At 40.0% G+C, this 26,312-nt stretch overlaps 3 protein-coding genes across 8 annotated transcripts in view; all 3 read right to left on the bottom strand.

Moving 5' to 3' along the window:
* The window catches only part of edc4 (enhancer of mRNA decapping 4), a 34,560-nt gene extending 33,620 nt beyond the window's left edge, over window positions 1-940 (bottom strand). For both annotated transcript variants that reach the window (XM_033635224.2, XM_078168197.1), the window contains exon 1: window positions 719-940. In XM_033635224.2, coding sequence (XP_033491115.2) covers window positions 719-806 — 88 coding nt within the window. In that variant the 5' untranslated portion in view covers window positions 807-940. The remainder of the gene's footprint in view (window positions 1-718) is intronic.
* Window positions 941-2,446: 1,506 nt separating this feature from the next.
* On the bottom strand, window positions 2,447-14,369 carry nutf2 (nuclear transport factor 2). Of its 4 annotated transcripts, none has more exons than XM_033635917.2 (5): window positions 14,280-14,369; window positions 12,793-12,914; window positions 10,800-10,871; window positions 9,709-9,807; window positions 2,447-3,419 (listed from the first exon to the last, which is right to left on the bottom strand). In XM_033635917.2, exons 2-5 carry the CDS (start codon window positions 12,889-12,891, stop codon window positions 3,306-3,308), a joined length of 384 nt encoding a protein of 127 aa, XP_033491808.1. In that variant the 5' UTR covers window positions 12,892-12,914; window positions 14,280-14,369; the 3' UTR covers window positions 2,447-3,305. The 4 variants fall into 4 exon arrangements, with proteins under 4 accessions (XP_033491808.1, XP_033491811.1, XP_033491810.1 ...); XM_033635920.2 differs by having other exon boundaries at window positions 14,287-14,364; XM_033635919.2 differs by lacking the exon at window positions 14,280-14,369 and adding an exon at window positions 14,027-14,108.
* A 4,617-nt stretch (window positions 14,370-18,986) lies between these two features.
* tsnaxip1 (translin-associated factor X interacting protein 1) lies at window positions 18,987-26,059 on the bottom strand. Of its 2 annotated transcripts, none has more exons than XM_078168196.1 (11): window positions 25,870-26,059; window positions 25,637-25,739; window positions 25,293-25,433; window positions 25,104-25,197; window positions 24,631-24,827; window positions 24,176-24,317; window positions 22,613-22,776; window positions 22,398-22,511; window positions 21,720-21,829; window positions 21,369-21,492; window positions 18,987-19,410 (listed from the first exon to the last, which is right to left on the bottom strand). In XM_078168196.1, exons 1-11 carry the CDS (start codon window positions 25,923-25,925, stop codon window positions 19,321-19,323), a joined length of 1,335 nt encoding a protein of 444 aa, XP_078024322.1. In that variant the 5' UTR covers window positions 25,926-26,059; the 3' UTR covers window positions 18,987-19,320. The 2 variants fall into 2 exon arrangements, with proteins under 2 accessions (XP_078024322.1, XP_033490686.1); XM_033634795.2 differs by having other exon boundaries at window positions 22,613-22,779; window positions 25,870-26,058.
* Window positions 26,060-26,312: the final 253 nt, after the last annotated feature.

The raw sequence follows: 26,312 nt of genomic DNA, 5'->3' as shown, positions 1-26,312 counted from the left end.
CACACTTAAGAAAATCTGTGTTTTCTTTTTCTCCATCTCCTCTAATGCCAGTAGTATCTTCCTTACAATAACCTGGTTGTTTTTGATTGATTAAGTTTCCAAATGACCAAGTATTACTTGTCTGAGAGAACCACAAACATCCCTAAAACGAGTGTGTCGAAATTAGCCAAGAACACCGACCTTCTACGCAGTTATGGAGGCTCGAGCTAATTCTTGATAGCAGTGAAATAAATCTGGCCAAGCGATACGTTATAGAGACACATCTCTATTTACTGCTTTTAAGTCATAAATGAAGAGGTGCTACAGAGATAATTTCGATTAAAAAACATTTTATCTTCATTTTCGTCGCTTAGCGGCAAAATAGCCAGCTTTCCTACCCCAGAAAATAGACAGAGACATAAGCTAGCTCGCAACGTTGCTAACACTTGCGAAAATAACCTTTCCGGCGCAGTTAGCGGTCTAACATTTCGACAAACCTAACCACATTTAAATTAGTTAAAAAATACATGTGCACACTCATTGACATCTATATTGTGTTTCCATGCGGTGGGTGGCTTTTGTTAGAAGACAGTGAAACTACTGTTGTGCTAACTTTACTCCAGTACAGCAGCGCGCTAAACCAACTCATGTTAGCTAGGTACCAATTCAGTTAGCTAGCATTCCATTAGCCTCTGCGGCCTAAACTAGCCCAGCCGCTTTTCATTCCCGGTTCACTCACCGGTGCTGTTCCCGGGACGGTCGAGCTTGAGGATGTCCCGAAGATGCTGGGTCGCACCCTCAATATCTATGTTAGAATTGGACGCCATGTGTGAGGGAAAGGGGAAACTGGGTTAATATAGGGGGCGAGAATAATTTCTTGTTTGATGCGATGCTGTCAGTGTTCCCTTCGTTCACCCAGAGCAACCGTCTAAACTTCCGTCATGTCCGCGCCGTATGCTCCGACTCGGGTCTGCGGCAGGTCATTGGTTCCTACCTCAACTTCTGAGGTAATGTACACATATTGTACACAGCAAGGCATAATGTCGCCCTCCACAGTCAGCAACACTAATTGTTAGACACTTGAACGTTGTGTCTGTGAGCTGGTGGAGAGAAATTTTAAATTGTGTTCTGCTTTTCTTGTATTTGACCTTTGCTCCTTGGTAATTTTACCAGCAGCTGAGCTCAGCATGGCAGACCAAACCCTTGGCCTCATGGTCTTTAAAGTCGTCAAGGTAGCATCTCTCATCTCAGTTTAACTTTCCTGGTTCCTAGTCTCAAATTATAACTGAAAAATGGCCAGTATTATAGAGATATGGCATTAACAACTAGATGAATAAGTTTGTAAATATATACTGTATATACACGAACCAGTAAACTGAAAGGTCATCAAACTTAAATGTTATCATGGCATTTATTTAATCAATAGTCCTAATAATATCCAAATAGAAGCAAACAATCCTCGGTGAGGCCTCCTGGTGGCACAGTGTTTTGTTATTATGGCCAAGTACTTTCCTCACAAGTTCCCCATCCTTGTGAACTGTTTCTATCCCTGTGCACCAGATATCTTTGACACAAAGGGTTTCTTCAGTCAAATGTCTTGCAATAGATTAACTTACACATTTTATCATAGTTTCATGGTGCCTCCATTTTTCCTTTACTGGCCATTTTGGTTCTCCCTATCTAAATACACCTACAGGTTTTTGATTCTTGTGTAGAAATGGAAATGTTTGACATGATGAGAGTGGCACTTACTGGAAGGCGAAGTGGTGATTCATATTCACATAATAAAGATCCTTAGCCAGTTAAATTTAGATCCAGTTTAATATTTTTTCAGATAATTAGTATTTTACTTAATCTGAGTAACTTAAACTGTTTTTAATGGCTTCATATTAGTACCAATTTGATTTAATTATTTATTGCTATTTGACTTAATCAAGGTATTACTTAATATAAACACTGAAGACCTATTATTTATTCAGTGGGCACACTCCAGACTCTATATATAGGCTCTGACTGATGTGCATGTCAGGTGACTAGCTCCTACTTCCAGACCTGCATCATCAGTCTGCTCTCCTCCACTCCACCACTGTGCTAATAAAACTGAGTTGGCAGCCTGTCATGACTTAATGAATGTAACTAACACAGAGTGAGTTTTATAACATTGACAAACTGTATTACCTGTGGATAGGTCACATCTGGCAGATACACAATCCTCTTAATAAGGTCAGTATCAGCCCAGTTACGATTCAGCAGACCAATGGCTGACTCGTGTTTATTTGACAATTCTCAATCAACTGAATCACAATAAATATAAACCAAGTATGGTCACTTTTCCCAGCTGATCCTCTGCAGTAAGATCACCCAAACTAATACTTAATTTGCTAGAAGCAAAAACAATATGCATTTAAAAACAATTGTAATAAGACTTACTGTGGAGAGACAGACAAGGAGAGACAAGGCCACACTGTTATGAAAAAAGTCCAGGTTTTATTGTCTATTGTGGCTGTAGTTTGTGTGTGTGTGAGAAAAAGACAGACTGAGAAAGACAGAAAGAATGAGAGACAGATGGAGAGAAAGAAAGAGAGAGAGAGCGCAAGAGAGAATATGTAGGAGCCCACCACACAGCAAAGTCAAACTTTATGTCCTCCATGACTCTTTGGTTTGCACAAGCAAAACCTGGCATGAGGGTGAATCATGGCAAAGTTAATAACTGTGTAAAGGAAGATAAAACTCAGTTAAACACGCTAAGGCAACACACAAGTGGCATCTAAAAACAACTTACAACACAAGGAGCCGGAACTGATGAAGCCGACTCTGAACCTGAACATGGATCTACAAACCAGTCAACAACAGTGCTAACAGAACTGAGTTGACAGCAGTGCAGTCAACAGTTGAGTAGAATGGGTTAGAGTTAAGTAAATAACAGTGGAGAGCAGAGCAGAGCATGAGTTAATGGCGCCGGTCAGCTGTTTTGTCTCTCTGGTGGCTTGAGTGTAGATATCCTAATGGGGGACTCCCAGCGTCATGCAGATCAGCGGAGTAGCAGACAGGGGCATCTGATTGGTCGACCGGCTCTCAGCAAAGAAACGCGTCGCAGTTCTACTGGCTGGGCTGGGCTGAAAACCCACCTGGATGAGGTTCAGTGATTGACATCTAGAATCCGGTGTTTGCTTGCTTGTCAAGCAGGCGTAAATGAGACAGCAGGAGGGAGGGATGAGTGTTCTCTCTTCTCTCCATCCTCAACTCCACCTTCCCCTCCCTCCATACTTCATCATATGGTGCCCTTCACTATGGCTGCCCCTGCCCACCAGCGCGGGGAGGGGGGGTTAGCCAAAGTTGTGAATAGCCAGCCTGAACATGTCATTGGTGCACACCCATGCATCGTTAATGTTCTTCAGGATGAAACTCTGATGGAAACCCATGATGGGGTCGTCATCTGCCTGCGAACACACATGCAAATAAAAACAGCAGAGGTTCAGGACAAACTTGTCAGTAAATTGATTTAATTTATCAACTGTACACATCAAAGTTAGTACACAAGTTGTGAGGAGTACCATTCAGTCATTCGGTGAAACAGTCATGGAATTTCTTCTGTACCACGTCAGAGAAAAAAATGCAAAGAACCCAGGTTTCTTGGCTTAAAGTTAGAGTCAAGAAACTCAAAACTGAAAGCTTACGTTTAAGGTGGGGTGCAGGGTTTACCGTCCCAAATAACCAGCTCCAATCAAGGCCGGTAAGTTTAGCTTGCAGGGGAAAAACATCTAAATTAAGAATTCCAATAAGTTATTTCCATGGCCTTGGTAAGTTCAATCAATATTTGGGATCATGAGCAGTCTTCTTTCAAAGCCAGAAACCAGAGAAGTTAAAGCGAGATTTATACCTCTGTGTTGAATCAACGGCATACTTTCGGCAGCAGCCTACACTGTAGCCTGATGTGCACCTCCCCACTGCTTGTCACGCCAACTCAGACATCCTTTTATTTTTGTGATTTGAAACCAATTCCCTAAGTGGAAACGAAGCTCTTATTTACTTTTATTTCACAGATAAACAATAAATTGGCTTGGCTTTGTATGAGTGGAGAAAAACTCTGCTGTGCTAATTTATGTAATGTAAAATGTCATAGGCTTATGCTAATAATGTTAGCATGTTGTATTTGTTGGATGTTGGATACAGTTAAAATGAGTACCAAGCACTGCCAACCAGCCAGCCAACTTTCTCATTTCTCAAATATGTTTCTGAAAACATTGGAGACAAGAAACAGGCAATGCTGTAACAGAATCTTGATTCACATGTGATCAGTGCTGCCCAGTTTGACAGTTTGGGTTCATCCCAATACCTAATCTGGCAACCACGTTTCTCTCACTTGCGTCTCTTCCTCGCGTCTTAGCTCTGCCCTCATGAGACACAGGGGAGATATGCGAGGATGAAGGGTGAGGAGAGAAGGAACGAGGAAATATGTCTTTAGAGAAATGAGACGTCTTTTTCTCTGACATGTCAAGTGAAGCGACGTCCCTTTGTGATGATGGCAGCAGCTGATTACAGCTGGATCAGCTGTCAGGAGGCTTTATTAACAGCTATAAAAACTTTTTTGCACACACATAATGTTATGTATACATACACAATGATACACACACATATATATATATATATATATATATATATATATATATATATATATATATGTACACAGTACAGGCCAAAAGTTTGGACACACCTTCTCATTCAATGCGTTTTCTTTATTTTCATGACTATTTACATTGTAGATTCTCACTGAAGGCATCAAAACTATGAATGAACACATGTGGAGTTATGTACTTAACAAAAAAAGGTGAAATAACTGAAAACATGTTTTATATTCTAGTTTCTTCAAAATAGCCACCCTTTGCTCTGATTACTGCTTTGCACACTCTTGGCATTCTCTCCATGAGCTTCAAGAGGTAGTCACCTGAAATGGTTTTCCAACAGTCTTGAAGGAGTTCCCAGAGGTGTTTAGCACTTGTTGGCCCCTTTGCCTTCACTCTGTGGTCCAGCTCACCCCAATCCATCTCGATTGGGTTCAGGTCCGGTGACTGTGGAGGCCAGGTCATCTGCCACAGCACTCCATCACTCTCCTTCTTGGTCAAATAGCCCTTACACAGCCTGGAGGTGTGTTTGGGGTCATTGTCCTGTTGAAAAATAAATGATCGTCCAACTAAACGCAAACCGGATGGGATGGCATGTCGCTGCAGGATGCTGTGGTAGCCATGCTGGTTCAGTGTGCCTTCAATTTTGAATAAATCCCCAACAGTGTCACCAGCAAAACACCCCCACACCATCACACCTCCTCCTCCATGCTTCACAGTGGGAACCAGGCATGTGGAATCCATCTGTTCACCTTTTCTGCGTCTCACAAAGACACGGCGGTTGGAACCAAAGATCTCAAATTTGGACTCATCAGACCAAAGCACAGATTTCCACTGGTCTAATGTCCATTCCTTGTATTTCTTGGCCCAAACAAATCTCTTCTGCTTGTTGCCTCTCCTTAGCAGTGGTTTCCTAGCAGCTATTTGACCATGAAGGCCTGATTGGCGCAGTCTCCTCTTAACAGTTGTTCTAGAGATGGGTCTGCTGCTAGAACTCTGTGTGGCATTCATCTGGTCTCTGATCTGAGCTGCTGTTAACTTGCGATTTCTGAGGCTGGTGACTCGGATGAACTTATCCTCAGAAGCAGAGGTGACTCTTGGTCTTCCTTTCCTGGGTCGGTCCTCATGTGTGCCAGTTTCGTTGTAGCGCTTGATGGTTTTTGCGACTCCACTTGGGGACACATTTAAAGTTTTTGCAATTTTCCAGACTGACTGACCTTCATTTCTTAAAGTAATGATGGCCACTCGTTTTTCTTTAGTTAGCTGATTGGTTCTTGCCATAATATGAATTTTAACAGTTGTCCAATAGGGCTGTCGGCTGTGTATTAACCTGACTTCTGCACAACACAACTGATGGTCCCAACCCCATTGATAAAGCAAGAAATTCCACTAATTAACCCTGATAAGGCACACCTGTGAAGTGGAAACCATTTCAGGTGACTACCTCTTGAAGCTCATCGAGGGAATGCCAAGAGTGTGCAAAGCAGTAATCAGAGCAAAAGGTGGCTACTTTGAAGAAACTAGAATATAAAACATGTTTTCAGTTATTTCACCTTTTTTTGTTAAGTACATAACTCCACATGTGTTCATTCATAGTTTTGATGCCTTCAGTGAGAATCTACAATGTAAATAGTCATGAAAATAAAGAAAACGCATTGAATGAGAAGGTGTGTCCAAACTTTTGGCCTGCACTGTATATATATATATATATATATATATATATATATATATATATATATATATATATATATATATATATATATATATATATATATATATAAATAATGATAAAGATAGTTATCATATAGTGTTACATATACACATATAATGATAAAGATACAGATACAGTTGTCAGTAACAGAGCAGCAGTGTGTTCTCTCTGTCTGACAATCACCTGCACATGAACAACAACCTGCGTTCTGTATTTATAATATACAGTATACGATTTAGGCCTTTTCATTTTTTGCATTTGTATTTAATGATATTCTGCTTGTGAGTTTATTATTTAATAATCCAGAATATAGTTATGGTGTCTCTGAACACTGGAAACAATTTATTAGGCCAAATGTTTCAGGGAAAATTAAAATTCTGTAACTCATCAACTCAACACTCAGGTGTGATCAGCCTCAGTGTGAGTGATGTCAGTGATGTTAAAGTGTTTCTTGCTGACAGACAGACTCTCTGACTTTGACTGTATCCATAATAAAAGTTGATGACGGAAATAACAGATTGTGAAGAGAAAAATCTTTCTAATAAATGAATAAAGTCATTTGTTTCCTTTCCTTGTTCAGATTTTTAACTTGATGGTGAAACAGAGAACAAATAAAATATGAAACTTAGGAGTGATACTCTTGAGTTCAATCTGTTCTCTGTCTTCCCTCTGGTATGAAACTCCAGTGATATCGTGATGTATCAGATCAGTCCGATCAGCTGTCCAATCAGTAACTGATATCCAATCAGGGGTGTGCGTCACTTGGTAATAGACTTCCGCAAAGGCTGCACTCGTGTATCCTCGCTTCCCTCCTCTCTGAAAGCCTCCTCTCTCCTCAACTCCTCTGAGCACATTTAACAAATTGAGACCTGCTTCAAGATGGCAAGTCTCGATCGACTTCCAGGTCAAGTGATTGAGGATAGAGGAGTCAAGGGGGGATACTGGGATGAACCCTTTGACTGCAGTTCACAGAGCAATTGACTTCAGTGACAGCTGCGTTAGAGACTCCTCTGCTCTGATTGGTTGTTGCAGTTGCACTGCAGCCTGATTCTAGTGAATGCCACAAGAGGCAGTAGGAAGAGGAGGAGGGACATGATTTTTTTTCCCCCACACACTTTGCATCTTATGTACTTCTTTCAGAATATAGTGGCAGTTTCCGCAAATATGACACAAAGTTATATTCATAAAAGTTACCAACTGTAGCTTTAACAGTGTGGATTATTCTTCTTTGGTTTTCATTTCAAGTTTTCATCACACAGGTGCAGGGTTCAATGCTAAGGTTTTTTTTCACTTGCCTGGTCGGGCAAGTTGGTCAGAGATCTACTTGCCCAAAGTCAGTTTTTACTTGCCCTATAAAAATTGTTTAATTTAAGCGGCTATCAAATAACAAAGACTGCAGTTATTTTTATGTTATGTAATCTTTATTCACACTGTATTTATTAATTAAAACAACATATGTCATGTCTTGTAGCTTAATTCTTACACAAATATGACAGTATCAGGGCTTAAAGGGAAAAATTTGTCAATCGTTCTCCGTCTATAATTTTGCGCCCTACTTGAGCCATGCCCACCTCTATTTATTTTTCACCCCTCTCTCCAGTTCTGCTGTATTAACACCGGGTTTAAAATATTTTGTTTCCATCTCTCTGCCCTGCTCTACTGTACTTCAATGCTACTTAGCTCTCTCTCTACCCTACCAGTAGACTACCACATCCACCTGTTGCACAAAACGCAAACAGCAGTGTTTCCCCTAGGATGGAGTTGTAGCAGCGGAGGTGAAGCACACGCATGAAAAATAATTTTCACATGCGTGAAACTTTTTTGTATGCTTGCAAAGCACAGCCTGCTGGGATGTTTCTATGTATCTACTGGCACCAGAAGGGCTCTTTAGGACTAAGTACATACAGTACATGTGTGCACAGTAATGAGCAGGTGAAATGTCTGTCTAGCTTACATATGAGGTGTCTCAAGATTTAGGAGCATACAATTGTATTGAATATAATAACAGTAAAAAGTCACTTGACATGCTGCTGTTTTGTGCTATGACCTATTTAAGTGTTGGAAGTTGTTATTTACGTGACAACGTCTGAACGCAACACAAGCTCAGCATGAGTGCCGTGCTGAGCTGCTGTGCAAGCAGCGTGTTTGTCTGTGTGTAACAGCAGTCTGTTGGTTATTTACACACTGTCCATTTCAATAACTTTGTCAGCTGACAAACTGCACCGGGCTCGGGGTCAGGTTTGGTCAGGAAAATGCAGCCCGAGCCGCTCTAGCGTGCTCACCTGTGTGTGTGGCGGAACTCCGCCGTGCGCGATACAGAGAGCAGAGGAGAATTGTTAACGCGTGACCATGTAGAGACAGAATGACACGATGACATAACACCATAAATAGTATATTGTTATGTTATTATATGAAGCGTCCGTCACGCAAAATAATATCAATGGGGGCGATGGGCAGGACATTGTTACGTGTGCCTGTGACTTCAGGCAGAGAGACCGCTGCATCAGAGCAGAAGAGCACGTTTTAAAATACATTTATTTTATCAATTAGTTATTAACTTTTACTATTTTTAGCAACTTGCCCGATCGGACAAGTGAGTTGTTAGTTTACATGCCCGACCTTGAGTTTTACTTGCCCCGGGCAATCGGGCAATCCTTATTGTTGAGCCCTGAGGTGTCTCATGTTATTCTGAGCTGCAGTGATGGAATCAGTGTGTAAAATCAGCCACACTCTCAGCTATCACTCCAGGAAGAAAATTAAAATGCAGCTAAAATCATCATGTCTTCACGGTCATAAAAACGAGAGGGGGAATAGAAAGCTTAAAACGATGAAATTATTCTACTGACCTACAAAAACATATACTCTGTTTTGCTGTTGACACAGGCTTTTTGTCCATGTTGGGATCATTTTTTTCCTCAGTGATCTGATTAGTCTGTGTATGGACTTTTGACAGGTTGTGGTAACCTGCTCTGGAGCAGGTTAGCTATTCGGCAGAAATTACCACGATGATGTATCCCAGTAAAACGTGAACCAGCTTTGAAGTACTGAAAACTAAGGGTTAATCCTAAAGTTACCTCTTTAACACCAAATCCTGCTTCGTAGTACAGGCCTCAGGGCAGAAGTTCAAGTCAACTCTGAGCACATGCTTGACATAATGACTGAAGCAGACAATTTTACACATCAAAGTTGATAGGCCTTGGAGAGTACTACTCCATATGTTTAAAAAAAGAGTAGTACATAGTTTGTCTATTTGAACATTTTGTTAGTATTTTAATAGATTTTTTTGACCACTGGTACAAATTGAAACATACATACTTAAGAATTCGATGTGTGAGGATCTGGCTGTAATTCAGACGACATGCTGTAAAATAAGGAGTGAAGGATAGCGCTACTTACTCTTAGCTGTCCTACGACCATACTCAAGATGCAGCAGTCTGGAGTTGGCTGGTGGTCCTGCGCTGTTATACTATGCCCTATTTTTGTGAAGGGTAGACTCTGGCACACAAAAATGTAGAGGAAGAATACACAAGAGAAAATTAATACAGGAATACCAGACACTGAAAGAATATACAGAATCAAAATATTTACCTATGAGTACTTTAACTTCTATTTAACTACTTTCATTGAGACGTATAACAGTATTGATAATATATAATTAAAACTAAAATCCTCAGTAAAATTGTACTATGGTTACGAAAAGGTTGGATAGAAATCTGTTGACTTGACTGCTGCATGTCTACACAACTTTTACAGTAACCAGGTGACTACAGTGCATGTAAAGCCCCTTTTCCACTGCATAGAAAAACAACTAACACTTGCTAACATCTGGCTTATAAATGTAATGGCAAAAGGTAACAATCTGCATTCACACCCAGGACTCTGCAGTGGTCACGGGAATTTATTGGTTTCAGTTCTGACTGGCATTGATGGAAACACGACACCCAGGTAAATGCCCTAATTTTAGCCCCTTAACCAGCGAGATGCAATGACATGCCGTCACACAATACTGTTTGACTCCACCCAAGCAGCTCTCAAACATTGCTATATAGAGATATGTAAAAGAAGTAACCCCATTTTCACAGGCCTCCATGCTGCTTTCTACCGTTTACTCACCTGTTTTCTGGCCTGTCCGTAACGTTGAATATTACACACCAAAAAAATAAATAAAAATCCTTACACACACAGAAAGGCATGCTCGTCTGGGCAGAGCCATGTGCACAGCTCTGGTCTACTGACAATTGGAAAAGAGTCTATCAACTATATAAGTGGGTTTCCCGAGTTTAAAAAAAAACTGCATGCACGTGCTAATTTTGGTGGAAATGGGGTATTTGTGGGTTGTCTGATTACCTACATAACCAGATTTCTCAAAATGACCTTTTTTTGTGTGTATGTCAACATACTAACTGCCAGTGTGGTTCTCACTTAGGCCACCAGCTACCTGTTACACGTTACCTCGGTATATGGCACAAATTACCAGATAAACTCACAGTGAGTTTGTCAACGATCGCTCTTTTTCCCTGGAACTGCTGTCCTTCCCATGTGAGGCATGACGCATCGATCTGTGTGGAGGAGGACAGAGAGATAGAGAAAGATAGAGACAGAGGTAGAGATACAGATGAAAGTTATGCCACAATCGCCACATTACATGACTCAAGTGATACTTGCTTTGCTCCCTTCAAGCTCTATCTGTTTGAGACTGACATAAGAGAAAAACTTGTGTGAAGTTATGACAGAGGTTTGTACTGGGGGGTGGTGGTGGCTTGGGTGGCGCTATGAAACTAATTCATGATTATTTTGTGCATTTTTTCTTCGTGATGATGTGGATAAAAGGTCTGAGTTAGATAATTTGATGTATAACACTGAAATAAAATACAGAAAGTGTCAGTTGTTGGTGTATGATAACCTTCTTACACACATGTAAAGGCTATTTATATTGTTCCGAATTTAGTTAAGTACTGTCACTGCGAACGCATTACAGTAAATCTGTCTTTACATGACTTATACCAGCTGATTGTGCTCCTGCCTAATCTTAATTTTCTTAGGCAGTAGGCTTATTACCTTTTTCATTCAATCAGCAGGCCCATTTAAAAAAAACAAAAAACAAAACATTTTTCAAATAATAAGCAAAAACATAGCGAGAGATAGACTCATGTTTATATTCATAAAAAATCCTTATACACTTTGTGCTTAAAGATATAATATAACCTTTGGGGCTGCAACTCACAAGTGTTTTGACAACAATAAATATGATTAACTGTTTTGTCTATAACATGGCAAATAATAATAATAATAATAATAATAATAATAATAATAATAATAATAATAATAATAATAATAATGATGAGAAATACCCATTACAATTTCCCAGAGCCCAAGATTGCTTGTTTTGCCTCGACAGTCCAAAATGCAAACATTCAGTTTACCCAATAAATCCCGAGCAAATCCTGTCATTTGAGAGGCTGGAACCAGAGACAATTTGGCCTCCCTGCTTGTAACATCACTGAAACAAGTATGGTATTATCAAAAAATAATTCAATTTCTGTTTATCGACAAATTGATTAACCAATTGGTTCTCTCAGCTCTAAATGTCTTTCAAAATCCTCTGGTAGTGCTGTGCAATGATGTGTCTTTTTATCCATTTGTGAAGTAGGATATTATCCATGACACTGATAAATCAACTGTGGACACACCCACCAGGTGTGCTCACTAGTAGGGCTTTCACACCGGCAGGGCACCAGCACGGTTTTGGTTCCCGAACCCAATTTTGAACCAGCCAGCGTGTTCAGACCGAAAAAATAATTGGTTCGTAACCTGAAAAGTCGGTTCACAGCGGAACCAAAAAATAGTTGGTTTTACCTTGACACCGTGACATCATAAGTGGGCGTGTGACATTCTAGGCTGTGAAGACCATAGATATCTATAAAAACGCAAGCATATACTTTTTATGTAGCATTCGCCTTATACGTAATCGTCTTCTACGTCTTCTCATCATCAACAGTTGGTGCATTCTGGATTGTTAGATAAAAACAAATAACTGGAGTAACAAAGCGAAAGCTTGCAGATAATCCATGCGATCTGTCATTTTGCCGGCGGCTGTGTTTATTTCTGCTTGCCGCTGTTATGTTTACTTCCACCTGAGTGACGCGGAGTAACGTCCTCCCAATTTGGTTCCGCTTAAGCTGGTGTAGACACGGGCTGGTTCGCCAGACAGCACCAAGGTTCTGAGACTCCAGAACAGAGCCAGAGCCGGAACAAGAACCGTGCCGGTGCCCTGCCGGTGTGAAACCGCTATAGGTGAGCTGATACCTCACCTAGCCTCTGATTTTCACTGACTCATACCTGGGCTGGAAAAGCCAGAAATGTTAGCTTTGGTGAAAGAGGACAAAACAGCTGGGACAGCCAAGAACATAATTTAGTTCAGCCCAGCCCTGAGGTAAAACATCTCGTAACTGAGCTAAAGCATGGTTCTGTTACACTCACATATATGGATCCAAGCTGTGATCTGTCACTGTCAAACATCTGATAGTAGTGCTGCACAAAGCTGGATCCTATCTGTTCCCACAGAGGCTGGTCCACCATCCTGAATCACCCTGCAACACACACTGGGAGGATCGAGAGATGGAAATGGAGCAGGTCAGAAAAACAGAGGAAAAATGGGGGGGGAAAGACCAAATACAACATAAACAGCAGCACCCTTATTGATTTAATGAGGCTGCTAAGTTGGCTAGGTAGAAGAGTATGACAACAATGTGAGTCATATGCTATGGCCTAACTGAGCACCTATGGGAGATCTGACCAGTGTTTCTAATATTTTGTCCACCCCAATTTATATCAGTAATATTAATTTAACATTAGAGACACTCCTCATAGCAAGGTTCAACAAAATTCTTATAAATGCAGCTACATTACAACACAGTATAATCTCCAAGGCAATTGGTATAGGTATTCCAATGTAGCAATACTGTTATAAATGCAGTATTTAAATCCAGTGTATACCCTCACCTTACAGACCAAAACAGTGTCAGAAAGGCTAAATACACTATCCGGAGTACACAGATTAAAACAAAACTTGCTCACTTAGTTGACATATTTTCAGTAAAACATTAAGTTAAGTTTTCTTGATGCCGACCCCATTAAAACCAAAACAACAAAACACAGTAAGACTCAAAGTACACTGCGGGTGTATGAGTATCACCACACGGCGAGAAAACCCACAAATAGTTAAACTACTTTAACTAAAATGGTCCGGACGACTTTTGCTGAACACGCCTCAACAGTCTATCCACTTGGGTGACACTGACAGGACAAGTCATGTGCTTCCACATATCGATGCACTGTTTTTACTGGAACAATCCGAGAGCTCTGAAAACTAGCAATGAACTCGAAACAACGTACCCCACACACCGACGGGAAACAAATACTTATAGGTTTAGGTAAATATAGTTAAGGCTAACAGAACCGTAAAATAAGCGTAGTTAGAAACGTCAATAAATCGAAAAGCTCTGACGTTATGGCTAACGTTAGTTGACGTAAGCTAAGTAGCTGCTACTAGCTTCCCAGCTGTCTTGTTTGCTAACGTTAACTTAGCCTGTGTTGATAAATACAGTTCATACAGCTACCTCGTATGCCTCCCCGCCAGCTAATGCTAGGCGTCAGGTAAATAATATTTTCTAGGCTGGCAGGCGTTGGCCTTTTCAACAGTGGCTAAAAATACCCCGTCTCCTCCAAGTGTTGATGCCTCCTCCGGGCCCGCGCGCACAGATCTGGAAACCCGGAGCAGCTAACTGTTACCCTACATAGGCGTGCCCAACGCTGGCCCTAAACCGGGTGGGAGCAGTCAATTGAACCACTCATACTGCCTTATACCTGTTTAAATATAGGACATAACTACCGCGTTTTGTTTTCACACATGTTTCCATTCACTATTCCATAGGACGGTTTCCCTAAAATAAGTAATAAAAACTTACCGCTTACCAACGCCGAGGCCGGCTGCACGATCGCACAGTGCAGTGTCTGCTCTCCTACGAGGGCACGCACTTGAAGGCGTTTGCGCCGCGGTGGTTTATGGGGATTGTAGTCTTTATATAGGAACAATTTTGGACCTTTAAAAAAGGAAACAAGGTCATGTAGTGTTATTGTAGGTTACAACACAAGGTTGTTGCAGGATGAAATGCAGTTGTAGTTTCTTTATGCTACACAAAAAGAAAAAAATAAAGCAAAAACAGGTGTGCATTCCTTTACAATAGTAATGTAAACAATAGCCACAAAAACACTGGTGACTTCTATGACCAAATAAATATGGCCATAAAACATGGTCAGTATTTGTTTGTGACATGTTGTAGCTTTATTTGCACATTAGCAGTCTGACTGATGCAAAGCCTAACAGTGTACAAGACTTGTTTCTCAGTTTGACTTATGGCCTATCACTTTGGGGCACCACTAAGGAAAAAGCATTGGATTTTTTTTCTGCTGCATTTTTTATTTCCGTAACAAATGTACAAATCTCAGTGTTTGTTTGTTTTTTGGAGGGGGGAGGATGTCTTTGAATGCAGGGCTTTTAATTTTAATGGACTATTTTTACAGTGTTGTATTGGTACTTTACTTAAATATGCACACAAACATCCTGACCCTGGGCCTGTGTATTTTTCTTTTCTGTCTTTTCTTTTTTTTCTGTGCAGGCTTTGTGTTCGTTTTTACATTCGTAGAGAGGACCTTTTATTCTGAAGGATTTAGACAGGAAGCTCTGGGACTGAGGTTCTTTGAGCATGAAATGTGTAAGTTCAGACCATTTATTAATGCAATTTAAAACTGTGGTAGAAAATGCAATTATTCAATCACTGTATGTGCAATATTCAGGCAACACATTTGATGTACTTTGACAGAATTAGAAAGGCTTTCATTTTCAAAATTTCTCAAATCACTTCTAGAAACAGTGTCCCTGTTTTTCTAGCTAATCCACAGATCTTACTATCTACACTTTGTACTGAACCAACAGTCCCTGGCAGACAGTTGTTTCAAGTGAGAAGGCTCTAATAAATCCACTGTGCAAACTTCCCAGCACCAAACTGCTTTAAGATTGTTTTGCAGCAAAATGTGGTACAGAATCTGAATTCATCTTTGGCTTACTCATTCACTCCTCAATTGTCACGTGAAGGCAAACTGTCAAGGAGAAAACTTCTGTCACATATTAATAGCAAAAAGTAACGGTAGAAACATACCCTCAAAAACGCTTCAGTTCCTTCTATGTAATTTATACTTCACTTCTTACTCCAGGACTGCTGGACACAATTACACTAAGGTGGTGACTGAAACACTCCACCCTAAACTTGAGCTCCTTCCCAGCCAACTGCCCAAACAAGTCCTTGATCTGACTTTTGACTTCTACACCAACTGCTTCACCTTACTCATATGCAGCTAAATTGTTAGTGTGTGTGCAGGCATGTGATTGGGAGCTTGGGATGCCAGTCTAAAATGTATGTGTGTGTGTATATGTATTTTTTGTCTCAGTTTGTCCAGTGAGCGTGCAGCTGCAAATCCACCAGACCACAAAGATACACATACCTTTCCTATCTGATCTGATCTGCTTTAAAGAACTGAGAGCACTCAAAATAACTACAAAAAGATGCAAAACAACCAAATAAAGACACAAAATGCCCTTAAAGAAAATCACAAAAGTACCTAAAAGAGACAAAATGATAAAACACACAAAATAATTATCAAATGGGGCAACAACAAAAACAGAGACACAAACTGACTACAGAGACAGAAAGCAACAAAAAAAAGACACAAAACAACAAATAAATAACAAAACAAAAAAAAAAACCCAAATGAATAACAAAAAGGCAAAACCAGTACAACTGCTGTGTCTTGCTTCTATGTAGGACAGGCGGTGGGGCCTTTTGCATGTCTGTGCCCAGGGGCCCATTTTTTTATGATCTGCCTATGTGTGGCAGATGTTTGTGGGTGTCTGGTGGTGCTGGACTGCCCGACAGCCAGCACAGCAGTGAAGAATGATGTTCTGCAGCCTTTTGTGGTGGCCAGGGCGGGAAAGACTGGTTCCTCTTTGGCAGGTAATCTCATCACACAGGCTTGAGGGTTGGCAGTGTCAGTCTGTTGGTTGGTCCTTTGATCCAGAACGGAAATCTCAAAAAATCCACCCGTGGCCAGAATGATAATATTGCTCTGTAATGGCTAGATGTATAAATAAGGAACTGTTTGCTAACAGGTTCTTGAGGACAATGATACGTCAATGTTATGTTCACAATATGTCTCTGCTGCCCCGAAGTGGCCGGAAAAATCAGTTACTGCAGGGTTTTTTTATTTTTAAAAAAAGTGATTTAATAAGAAATAAAACACTGTGGGTGTCATTACAGTGGGGATGTTGGGGACATGTCCCCACCTCTTTTTGAAGTGGACGAGTCTGTCCCCATCACTTTTTATAAGCATAAATTGTTAAAAAAAATATCCTGAAAAATTGCTTGCACCAAGACATTTTTACTAATAAATAAGAACACTTAAGTTTTATTTGTAAAACATGAAAAAATCCAACACAATTTAAACACAAAAGAAATAAATATGCATTGTCCAAAACAGTAACATAAGCAAAATAATAATAACAACAACATTTTTAACAAAAATGTTAAAAAATCCCCCTACAGATTCTAAAATGACCCAACATGCATCGATCAGTAACTAACAAATCCTTGACACAGTTTCTTCTAGTCTAAGTTAACCATTCTCTCTGTGTGTGTATATGACACCACATATGAGCTATTAAAGTCCAGTGGTTTACAAATTAACTAAAATGAATGAATGTGTCATTGACATGAATAGGTGCCACATGTACATTTATAGAGGTTACTTCCTCAAACACACGACATAACAGAAGACAGAAGAGCCAATCATGCCCACGTGTGCTGACTCAGCAGAGATAACATTAACTAAGAATAGCTGATCTACAGGAGAATACATATTTGAAAGCAACACAGACTGTCCTTACTGCATTATATTCCATTACATTTTGATATTTTAAATTGCCACCTGCCATTGAATTGTCTATTTTCCTTTACTTAATAAATTCACCAGAATGCAGGAAATGAAGAGATTGACACTTACCTTAATATGTGTCCCCCCCATCAAACATAAGGGAAATGGTGGAGTGTATGTGGACAGCATTGGAGTAAGAGAAAACAAAAAGGCAAAAGCCTTCGCGGGTGCAGTACGAAAGACGATGAAAATTGCAAATTTGCATGTACTTTTTTTATAAATGTTTTTGTATGTGGGGTTGGGAACAATACAGCTCTATTATTTTAACAAACTTTACATGTAGATGTTGTTAAAATCTCACATCATTTTTAATTGGTTTTCAGATAATAACAATTTTCTGTGTCTGAGTTAGTTGTTTTGAAAAACTTCACTGTCCAAAGTCAAGTCTGCCACTTCAAAAACAACGTCTGTGATCAAGCTCCAGCAGTTAAAGTTTACGTGACGTTAACGTACATAAAACCATCATAATCCTCTGCATGCATTTAACATTGTGGCTGCTTATAAAAGGTTCAGTAAATGTGACTAGATTCTGGCAATGTGACAGGGCAACATTTGAGGGAAAAGGGACTGGAGAACATTTTCCAACATGATGTCATCATAAACAGTAAAATGGACAGATTATTGTCCATAACTGAAAAGGGTTTATCTGAGGTGGCTACTTTATCATCAGCAACACATTCATTAATCTTTTCCCCCAGACTTCAAGGGCTTTTGAGGCCGGCTGGTTTTGTCACTTTCTTTATGTGGTTACAGTACAGTCATATATATACTGTCTGCACTGCTATCTGCTCTCAAACTGTATGAGTTGTAGCGCAACTTTGCTTCACACACACCAGAATGAATAGTGTGACCTGACTGTTGATGTTTCACAAGCTTGGTGAATGTAAGAAAGCATGTAACAAGGAATATAAAATATGTGAATAATGTCAGCTTGGATTGAGATTTACTGGTTTATCTTAATCCAAATTTTCGTAGAAGGACAATATTCCGTTTCTACCTTTGTTACACCATGTCGCCCAACCGTGCAGTGCTACTTCTACCATGAGCCAAAATCCAATTCACCGACTTGAGACGAGGCTCTGGGAGGAGTTTCAGCGTTATTCCAACAAGAAAAAAGTAAGTTTGCTTATTTTTGTTATTCATGCATTGGAAGTTGCAATAAGTAAAGAAAGAGGTGTTCAAAACACAGTGTCAAGTGTGAGCTGCCAAACCTACCAAATATTTTGGTGATAAACATGCATTTCAAGCTTAAACGGTCTAGTGTGTAAAATTTAGTGGCATTAAGCAGTGAGGTTGCATTGCTGAAACTTCTCCCGTGTGCCAAATGTGTAGGAGAACTATGGTGGCCAATATGAAAATGCGAATGGCCCTGTCTTGAGCCAGTGTTTGCTTTGTCCATTCTGGGCTACTGTAGATACCACATGGGAGAGGACTTGCTCTATATGTAGAGATAAACGGCTCATCAAAGGTAACAAAAACACTATAATTCTTCTTTTCAGGTGATTATTAACTGATAAAAGCAGTTATGACTACTAGTACTGCCCCTAAATCCTACACACTGGACCTTTAAGAGTGCAAGAAACATACTAATGAAAAACAATCTGAATGACCATTACAAGTATATAGTGATTTATTCATATTTTGATAAGTTGCATTTGGCAGGATATTATCTCATTCCACAAGGCACACATGGTTGTAACAATGTCACAGTGTCAGGTCACTCAAATCACAAAACATTTCCTTACTTTTGAGAGTACTGCTGCAACTCTAATGACAGTAGACATGAATAGCATTGTTTGATTTTAAGTAATTGATAGCAGACAGTGATATTGGAATATTACTGTGCATATTTGCACGTTTAAAAATGTGTTGTGTGAATAATCAATAATCTATGATTCAAGAATGGCTGAAGTTGGCCTATACCTTTTTAAGCAATAATTAATAAAATGAATAGTACATCAGTCAGTCGCTGGCTGGAAGGTGATCTGATGCAGAATTTTCTTCTGATTCTTCAGGAACTGGAGGTAAGGTCGTCACAGTGGATTCTGCTAGCTGTTGAAGCATTAAAGTGATGAGAATAAAATCTTAGAGAGAGAGCAGAGTACTATTCAGACTCTATTAAAAAATACAGTGCATTCAGGAAGTATTCAGACCTGTTCTCTTTTTTCACTTTTTGTTATGTAGCAGCCTTATGCTATCAGACCTTAGACAGGTGTGTGCCTTTCTAAATCATGTCCAATCAGTTGTATTAACAATAGGTGAACTCCAATCAACCTGTAGAAACATCTTACAGCTTACTGGGACACTTAATGGACCTTAGCCACTGTTAATTCACCTATGCTTTTCCTGCTGTGACAAGTCAAAATGTCTGCTGTGAAAAAGGGTTACTCGTGGTCGAGTAGATCAGGAGCCAGAGCCTTCAGCTATCAGGCTCCTCTTCTGTGGAATTATCTTCCTGTTTTGGTCCGGAAGGCAGACACCATCTCCACATTTAAGACTAGACTTAAGACTATCCTTTTTGATTAAGCTTATAGTTAGGTCTGGCTCAGGCTTGCCCTGTACCAGCCCCTACACAGGCTGACTTAGGCCTAGTCTGCCGGGGGACCTCCTATAATACAGCTCCTATAATACACCGAGCACCTTCTCTCCTTCTCTCTCTCTCTCCTTTGCTAACACTCATGTCCTGTTACTGCATCTCGCTAACTCGGCTCTACTGCATGTCACTAACTCGGCTTCTTCTCCGGAGCCTTTGTGCTCCACTGTCTCGCAGGTTAACTTATATTGCGATCACGCGATACGGATTACTGTTAATTTATCATGTTGATCTGTTCTGTACAACATCTATTGCAAGTCTGTCCGTCCTGGAAAGGGGATCCCTCCTTAGTTGCTCTTCCTGAGGTTTCTACCATTTTTTTCCCCCATTAAAGGTTTTTTTGGGGGGAGGTTTTCCTTATCCGCTGTCAGGGTCCTAAGGACAGAGGGATGTCGTATGCTGTAAAGCCCTCTGAGGCAAATTGTGATATTGGGCTTTATAAATAAAATTGAAGTTGATTGAAATTGAAAAGGTCTACTTAAAGCGTCACAGCAAAGAGTCTTATGTCAATGTGATGTTTCAGGGTTTTTTTTTTTAAATACATGTTCAATACATGTTCATACTCTTTCATTTTAGGGTACTGAGTAGTGTTGTCACGATACCAAAATCTTTGTTTCGGTACCAATACCAATATGAATTTCGATACTTTTCGATACTCTTCAGTACTTTTCCTAAGGAAAAGTCCTTTTGGATACAAACCTTTAGAACAATAAATAGTAGGGGTGTAACGGTACCAAAAAAATCATGGTTCGGTAAGTACCTCAGTACGGACGTCACGGTTTGGTAACTCAAATGTTCCACCAAGTTTGTGTTGTCTCGTGTTGTCTCCCTTTGCGAGGCAGACTTTCTCGTCTTTTTTCACGTGCGCCAGCTGCGAATGTTGATACAGGTGTTGTCTTACACACCACTTGTGCAATCTGTGCTCCAATAGGAACAAGAAAGGCGTTTGTGTGCATAAATGAGTAAAATAAATTAACTAAATTAATGAATTGAATCAATTTCAAAGTACCGGTATTTTCCAAATGCAGTATAGTACCGTTTGGAATACTCTAGTACTGCGGTACTATTTTAGTACCGGTATACCGTGCAACACTAGTACTGAGTGTCGATTGATGAGGAAAAAATGAATTTAAAGGTTTTTGGCAAAAGGCGTCAACATAACAAAATGTAAAAAAAATTGAAGGGGTCAAAATGCTTCCTGAATCTATTGCATATTTCACACTGCATTACTAAGATGTCCATGTTGGTCTATGTAGCCACAATTTCTGTAAAATGTTTAAGTGTAATTCTGTGTTTTCCTCACATGAGAGCACAAAGGTCTTAGAATGGCCGCAGATGCAAGACATGGATCACATTTGGTGAATTATATGAAGTATGGTCAGACTGACAAGACAGTGAAACCTCTGCTGGTATGTACCAGGCTGTGGAGTCTCTGAGAAGAGATGGTGTCATTGCTGCTGTCTGGTTCGCTTTGAGCAGAGGCCACAAGTTCATCTATTTCCTCATCTGACTTCTGAGGGAGTGCTGTCCTCAGGGCCGCCCTATACATACGTGCATATACACAAAAGACTCTTTTTTTGACAGAGAAAAACAGAGACAGCCATAGAGAACAAAAACTCTTTTTTTCCAGAAGTTTTTCCTTATCTGAATTGATGGTCTGAGGATACAGGGAGTCACACGTTGCACAGTTTGAGATTTTAGGCTATGTGCAGAAAACTGACTCGACAACAATTGTGTGTGTGCTCCTGCGTGCATCTATTTATATCACCTAAACTCCTGGACAGTGAGTGTGCTGCTCTCAGGGGCATCAGAGTTGGTCGGCTCTTTTAGGTGGTTGGACTGAATCTGGCTTTGCCCTTGGGACACACTCTCATCCATCTGAAAAACAACAAACAGCCTTTAAACTGCTTGTTCGCCTTTTTGCTAAGATTTTTGTTAGTCTGATATGAAGCTGGAGACAGTAAATGGTTAGCTTAGCATTAGCAAAGAAATGAGGAAACAGCTAGCCTGGCTCTGTCTAAAGGTCGAAAGGTAATTGGATCTTTGTTTACCTTTGAACACAGCCAGGCTGGCATTCCCTGTTTCTAGTCTTTATGCTAAGCTAAGCTAAGCTTAGCTAACTGTCTTTGGCTACATATTGAATACATGCAGACATGACAGTGGTAGGTATCAATCTTTTCATATCACTCTTGGCAAGAAAGCAAATACCTTACTTTTTAAATAAGGTTAGTATAACTCATCAAAACAAATCTGTGTGCAAACATTTATCTATTTTGGGTTGAATGCGTTATGTTTTTAGGGTTGGAAACAAATAAATTAGCATAGCCAATAAGCTAAGATACATTCACACATGATCACCTTTACTGTAAATCTGGAAACACAACTCAGTATCTGCTGATCACAACATATTGTGCCCACTTTTGATCCAATAGGTTTGATAAAGTACCTGCACAGTGTTGGGGTCATGTGTCTCCTTCTGCATGCTGCCTTTTTTATGGAGCTTCAGCAGGGTGTCATACTCACCCTTCAACTGATCAAAGTCACCCTGCAGCGTCTTCAGCTAGACACCACGAAAGATACTGTTAAGATTTGCAATTATGAATTCTACGGATGTGTACATGCAGGTGTGTACTGTGTGTACAGTATGTGTCCATGTGCCACCTGCAGGAGGTTTTCTTTGTGTGTTTGTTCCAGGGTGTCCCAGTTGCGTTTTGGCACGACATCCCAGTAGTCTGCCTTCATCCTGATGAGCTCCTCCTGGGCTTTAGTCAGGTCCTCCCGACACACCCTCAGAGCGAGCTGCAGCTCCACAGGGTCCTTAGCCTCTTCTTTCACAATGGAAACAAATTTTAGACCAAAATGAGCTTAGGGACTGTTTGTTATTTATCTGAGGAGAGGTGGTAGGGGCTGGGGACTTTGTTTCTTCTTCTGTTTTTTTATCTTGACTCCCCCCAGAGCCACAAATATATTTTCCTTTAGCCTCCCTGAGTGACTGGGAAAAATTCATACCAAATGTAGGTAGTATTGGAGCCAAGGAGCATACGGCACAGAGGGAGTTATCACTAAAAGAGCTTATTTCTTAAGCAGAATGCAAATCATCCTAACAAATCAGTCCCTCCCCAGTGCTTAAAAATTATTTGATGTGCCTCCTGACGAAGTAAAAAATGATGTCTGGAGTTGGGCCAGATGACTCCAGACCTCGCCTCGACGTCTTTGTTCAAAACTTGTCTTCTTTCCTCAAATATAACTTCGAATCAAGAAGGCAGTACTCAAAGAGTCACTGGAGACACTCAGGATCAGGTGCAATTGAGTTTAATGTGTTCACAGGCAACAACACAAACAACTTGTGAGTCAGGCTCCGGAACCAGATTGAAGACTCACTCTCTGCGCTTTTATGCCTGTGGAAATTCTAATGAGTCTCCACCTGTTTTCCTTAATCCTTCCCACTAAAGCCAGAACATAATTGTGTATTGCCCAGGCATGTCTGGATACGACTTCATAATAGTGTAATGTCTTGGTCAAGTCTGGAGATGCACAGTCATGATCTAACTTGTCCCTCCAATGTGTTCGGGCCTAAACCTACTCTATTTTTTAAAAATATTTAACACAGTGTTCCTAATAATATAACCAGATCAGAGGTGACATATATCTAATACATGACTAAATGTGTACTAAATGTGCGAATGAGTGCATTGGTATGTAGTTACTAGGTATGTGGATAAGTGCATGTTGATTAATACATTCCATCACTTGTAAAATATTAATAATATTGAACTGTTCTTTTATAGACATAAATTGTAAGTCAGTAGGCGATGTTTCCAAGGAATACAGTGTAATAAAAAGTATATACAATGCTGGGCTGGGCTGCAACTAACAATTATCTTCATTATTGATTAATCTGTCTGTTATTTTCTTTGATTGATTAATCATTTGATCTATAAAATGTCAGAAAATGGTAAAACATGCCCATCACATCATATCCCAAAGCCCAAGCTGAAGTCTTCAAATATTTTGTTTTGTGTGACCAGTGGTCTACAATCCAAACATATTTAGTTTACAAACGTAGAAAAACAGGAAATATTCACATTTGAAAAGCTGCTACCACAGGATTTTTTGGGGGAAAAAAAACAACGTTGAAATGATTAATTGATTATCAACATAATTTTTTGATTAACTTTCAGTTGGTCAATTGATAGAATAATTGCAGAATAGTTGCAGCTGTACCTGTGTTTCCATCTGCAGGATGCTCCTCTTTCACAGATCCTCTTCTTAGGTCATTAAGCTGCCAGATCAGCAACTTGCGGGCATCACGCTCCTCCCGGTACTGCAGATACTGGTTGGAGAGTTCAGACTGCAGATGATCCACCTAGAAAAGGATAGAAGACAGTGGGGTGGGCAAGACAAGATAATGGTAATCCAGCATCGACCTTCCTGTCTGAACTGAATCTCAAGCAAATCATTTTTTGGGATAAGGGGATCTCTGCCTGTAAACCTAAATAGGTTTTTCATACACATTTGAGAGAAGGACAGCAGATGAAATAAATGTTCAGGGTAATATCTAAAAGAGGGATTTCATATGGAAATTAGTCACACCAAGTTGTATTCCTTAAAAGTCACATGAATAATAGCTGAATAAATGAATAGTGGTTAGAACACCACTTTACAAGTACTTCATGTACCACTGCCTGCATGGCCTTTTCTTTCTCCCTCATGGCCTCAATGTCCCTCTGCAGTTGCTGCTTCTCCCTTTTCAAAACCTCAATCTCAGCCTGCTCCTCTGCCCAGCGAGCTTGAATCTTCCTGTCACATTCCTCTGTCACCAGCCTCAGATGGGATCGCAGTGGTTCAAGTTGTCGGATTTGATCCTGCTGATATGCTGAACAGATTAAAAACAAAGGCATTGAACTGGTCGATCGTGAAACTATACCGCTGAAACAATGATTTTGTAAAAGTAAAAGTGAATGATTGAGCAATTTGAGGACATCAATCATTTCAGGATCTAAGAAGTTGTGATGGGCATGTGTCATTTTGTTAAACTGAAAAAACAACCTGATAGAATGACAAAAATATTAATATAAAAAAATAGAAATAATTACAGCTGCAGCTCCACATTAATGATACTCAAAGCCTGATTCAGCATAGAGGTACTGACCTAAAGTGTTTTCATATTCCTTTTTGATGGCTGAAAGAAGGGGTTGGTAGGTTCTGAACTCTTTGATAAAAAGACCAAAGACATCACGGTAAACCTGTGGCCAAAGCAGATTACGCTATGTGAGCACTCTCTCTGACAAGGAAAGGTGTGTATGGTATTTCCTCTGGTATCAAAACAATAACACAACACCTGTAGTTTCAGTTCCTGAAAATTTGGCTCATGGGAGCTCATAGTATGAAGCTCCTTGTTTACATAGCTCTCCAGGTGCATCAGTAGTTCAGGCTTTCTTCCTGGTCCAGCATAAATGTAACTGCTACCAGTCCAGCACAACTATAGGGTTGATCACACCACACACAGACACAAAGTGTTTAGATAGTGACAGTGGAAGAGGGGAGATGGTGGTTGGGCATTTTGACAAATCATCTTCACAACAATTAAAATACTTGATCTATTATTCATTATCAGTAATACAAATAAGTTCTTTTAAATGAATGAAATTCTGCCAGGTTTGATGAACCACCTGGTTTGCTTACCTTTCTCACTGCACGTTGTGCAGAAACAACACCAGCACTTTCTCCTTGGCTTTCTTCTGATGTCTGGACAGTGTCATTTTGTACTCTATGGCCATATGTAAGTCTGTAATAAAAACAAAAACAGAGCTAAGTATCATTAAATACTGTAGTTTATATATTTAAAGCTATATTTAGTTAGCTAGTCACAATAAGTTATAATTTTTTCGCTCTATGACAATATTTTAATTACTTGCCTTTGTTTTTGTGACGGTGTCAAAGGCGGAAATTTAATATCTTTATGCGGTGACATCACTAGTGAGTTTATGAAAGGTAAATAATAACATAGCAATTTCTTCCCCCTTTAAAATCGTTCAATTTGGTCCGTTTAGCTCAAGGCTGGCTTTAGCATCACAGGGCACAGCATTGTAACAGGATTTCCATGGTAACGAGGACATGACACGCAGCAAGACCCCACAAAGTAGACCGTAGCGCGCCTAACTAGATTTCAAATTGTATAAGATGAAAACTTTACTCACGAACAGAAAATAGAGATACACTTTGTAATTACGGGAAAATGCTGCTTTTTAAAACGCGTGTGTGCATACCATCCACCCTAACTAGTTCCAAAATATATCTTTGTGATGAATAAATGAACAAACGGGTAACCTACTTTATAAATGCCATATAAAAAACTACA

This window comes from Epinephelus lanceolatus, chromosome 5 (genome assembly GCF_041903045.1).
Source record: "Epinephelus lanceolatus isolate andai-2023 chromosome 5, ASM4190304v1, whole genome shotgun sequence".
Lineage (NCBI taxonomy): Eukaryota > Metazoa > Chordata > Actinopteri > Perciformes > Serranidae > Epinephelus > Epinephelus lanceolatus.
Note: the sequence above shows the minus strand (reverse complement) of the source record. Positions and strands in the feature narration are given on the sequence as shown.

What these genes read in the sequence shown, in the direction of transcription:
- nutf2 (XM_033635917.2), bottom strand. Translation starts at nt 12,891, where the DNA reads ATGGTGGACCAGCCTCTGTGGGAACAGATAGGATCCAGCTTTGTGCAG. An exon ending in CACAGCTTGGATCCATATAT is followed by an intron (nt 10,872 to 12,792) that starts GTGAGTGTAACA and finishes TCCTCCACACAG; the next exon opens with ATCGATGCGTCATGCCTCAC. An exon ending in CGATCGTTGACAAACTCACT is followed by an intron (nt 9,808 to 10,799) that starts GTGAGTTTATCT and finishes TTTGTGTGCCAG; the next exon opens with AGTCTACCCTTCACAAAAAT.
- tsnaxip1 (XM_033634795.2), bottom strand. Translation starts at nt 25,925, where the DNA reads ATGTCACCGCATAAAGATATTAAATTTCCGCCTTTGACACCGTCACAA. An exon ending in AAAAGGCCATGCAGGCAGTG is followed by an intron (nt 24,318 to 24,630) that starts GTACATGAAGTA and finishes ATCCTTTTCTAG; the next exon opens with GTGGATCATCTGCAGTCTGA. An exon ending in CTCAGAGACTCCACAGCCTG is followed by an intron (nt 19,411 to 21,368) that starts GTACATACCAGC and finishes ATGCTTCAACAG; the next exon opens with CTAGCAGAATCCACTGTGAC.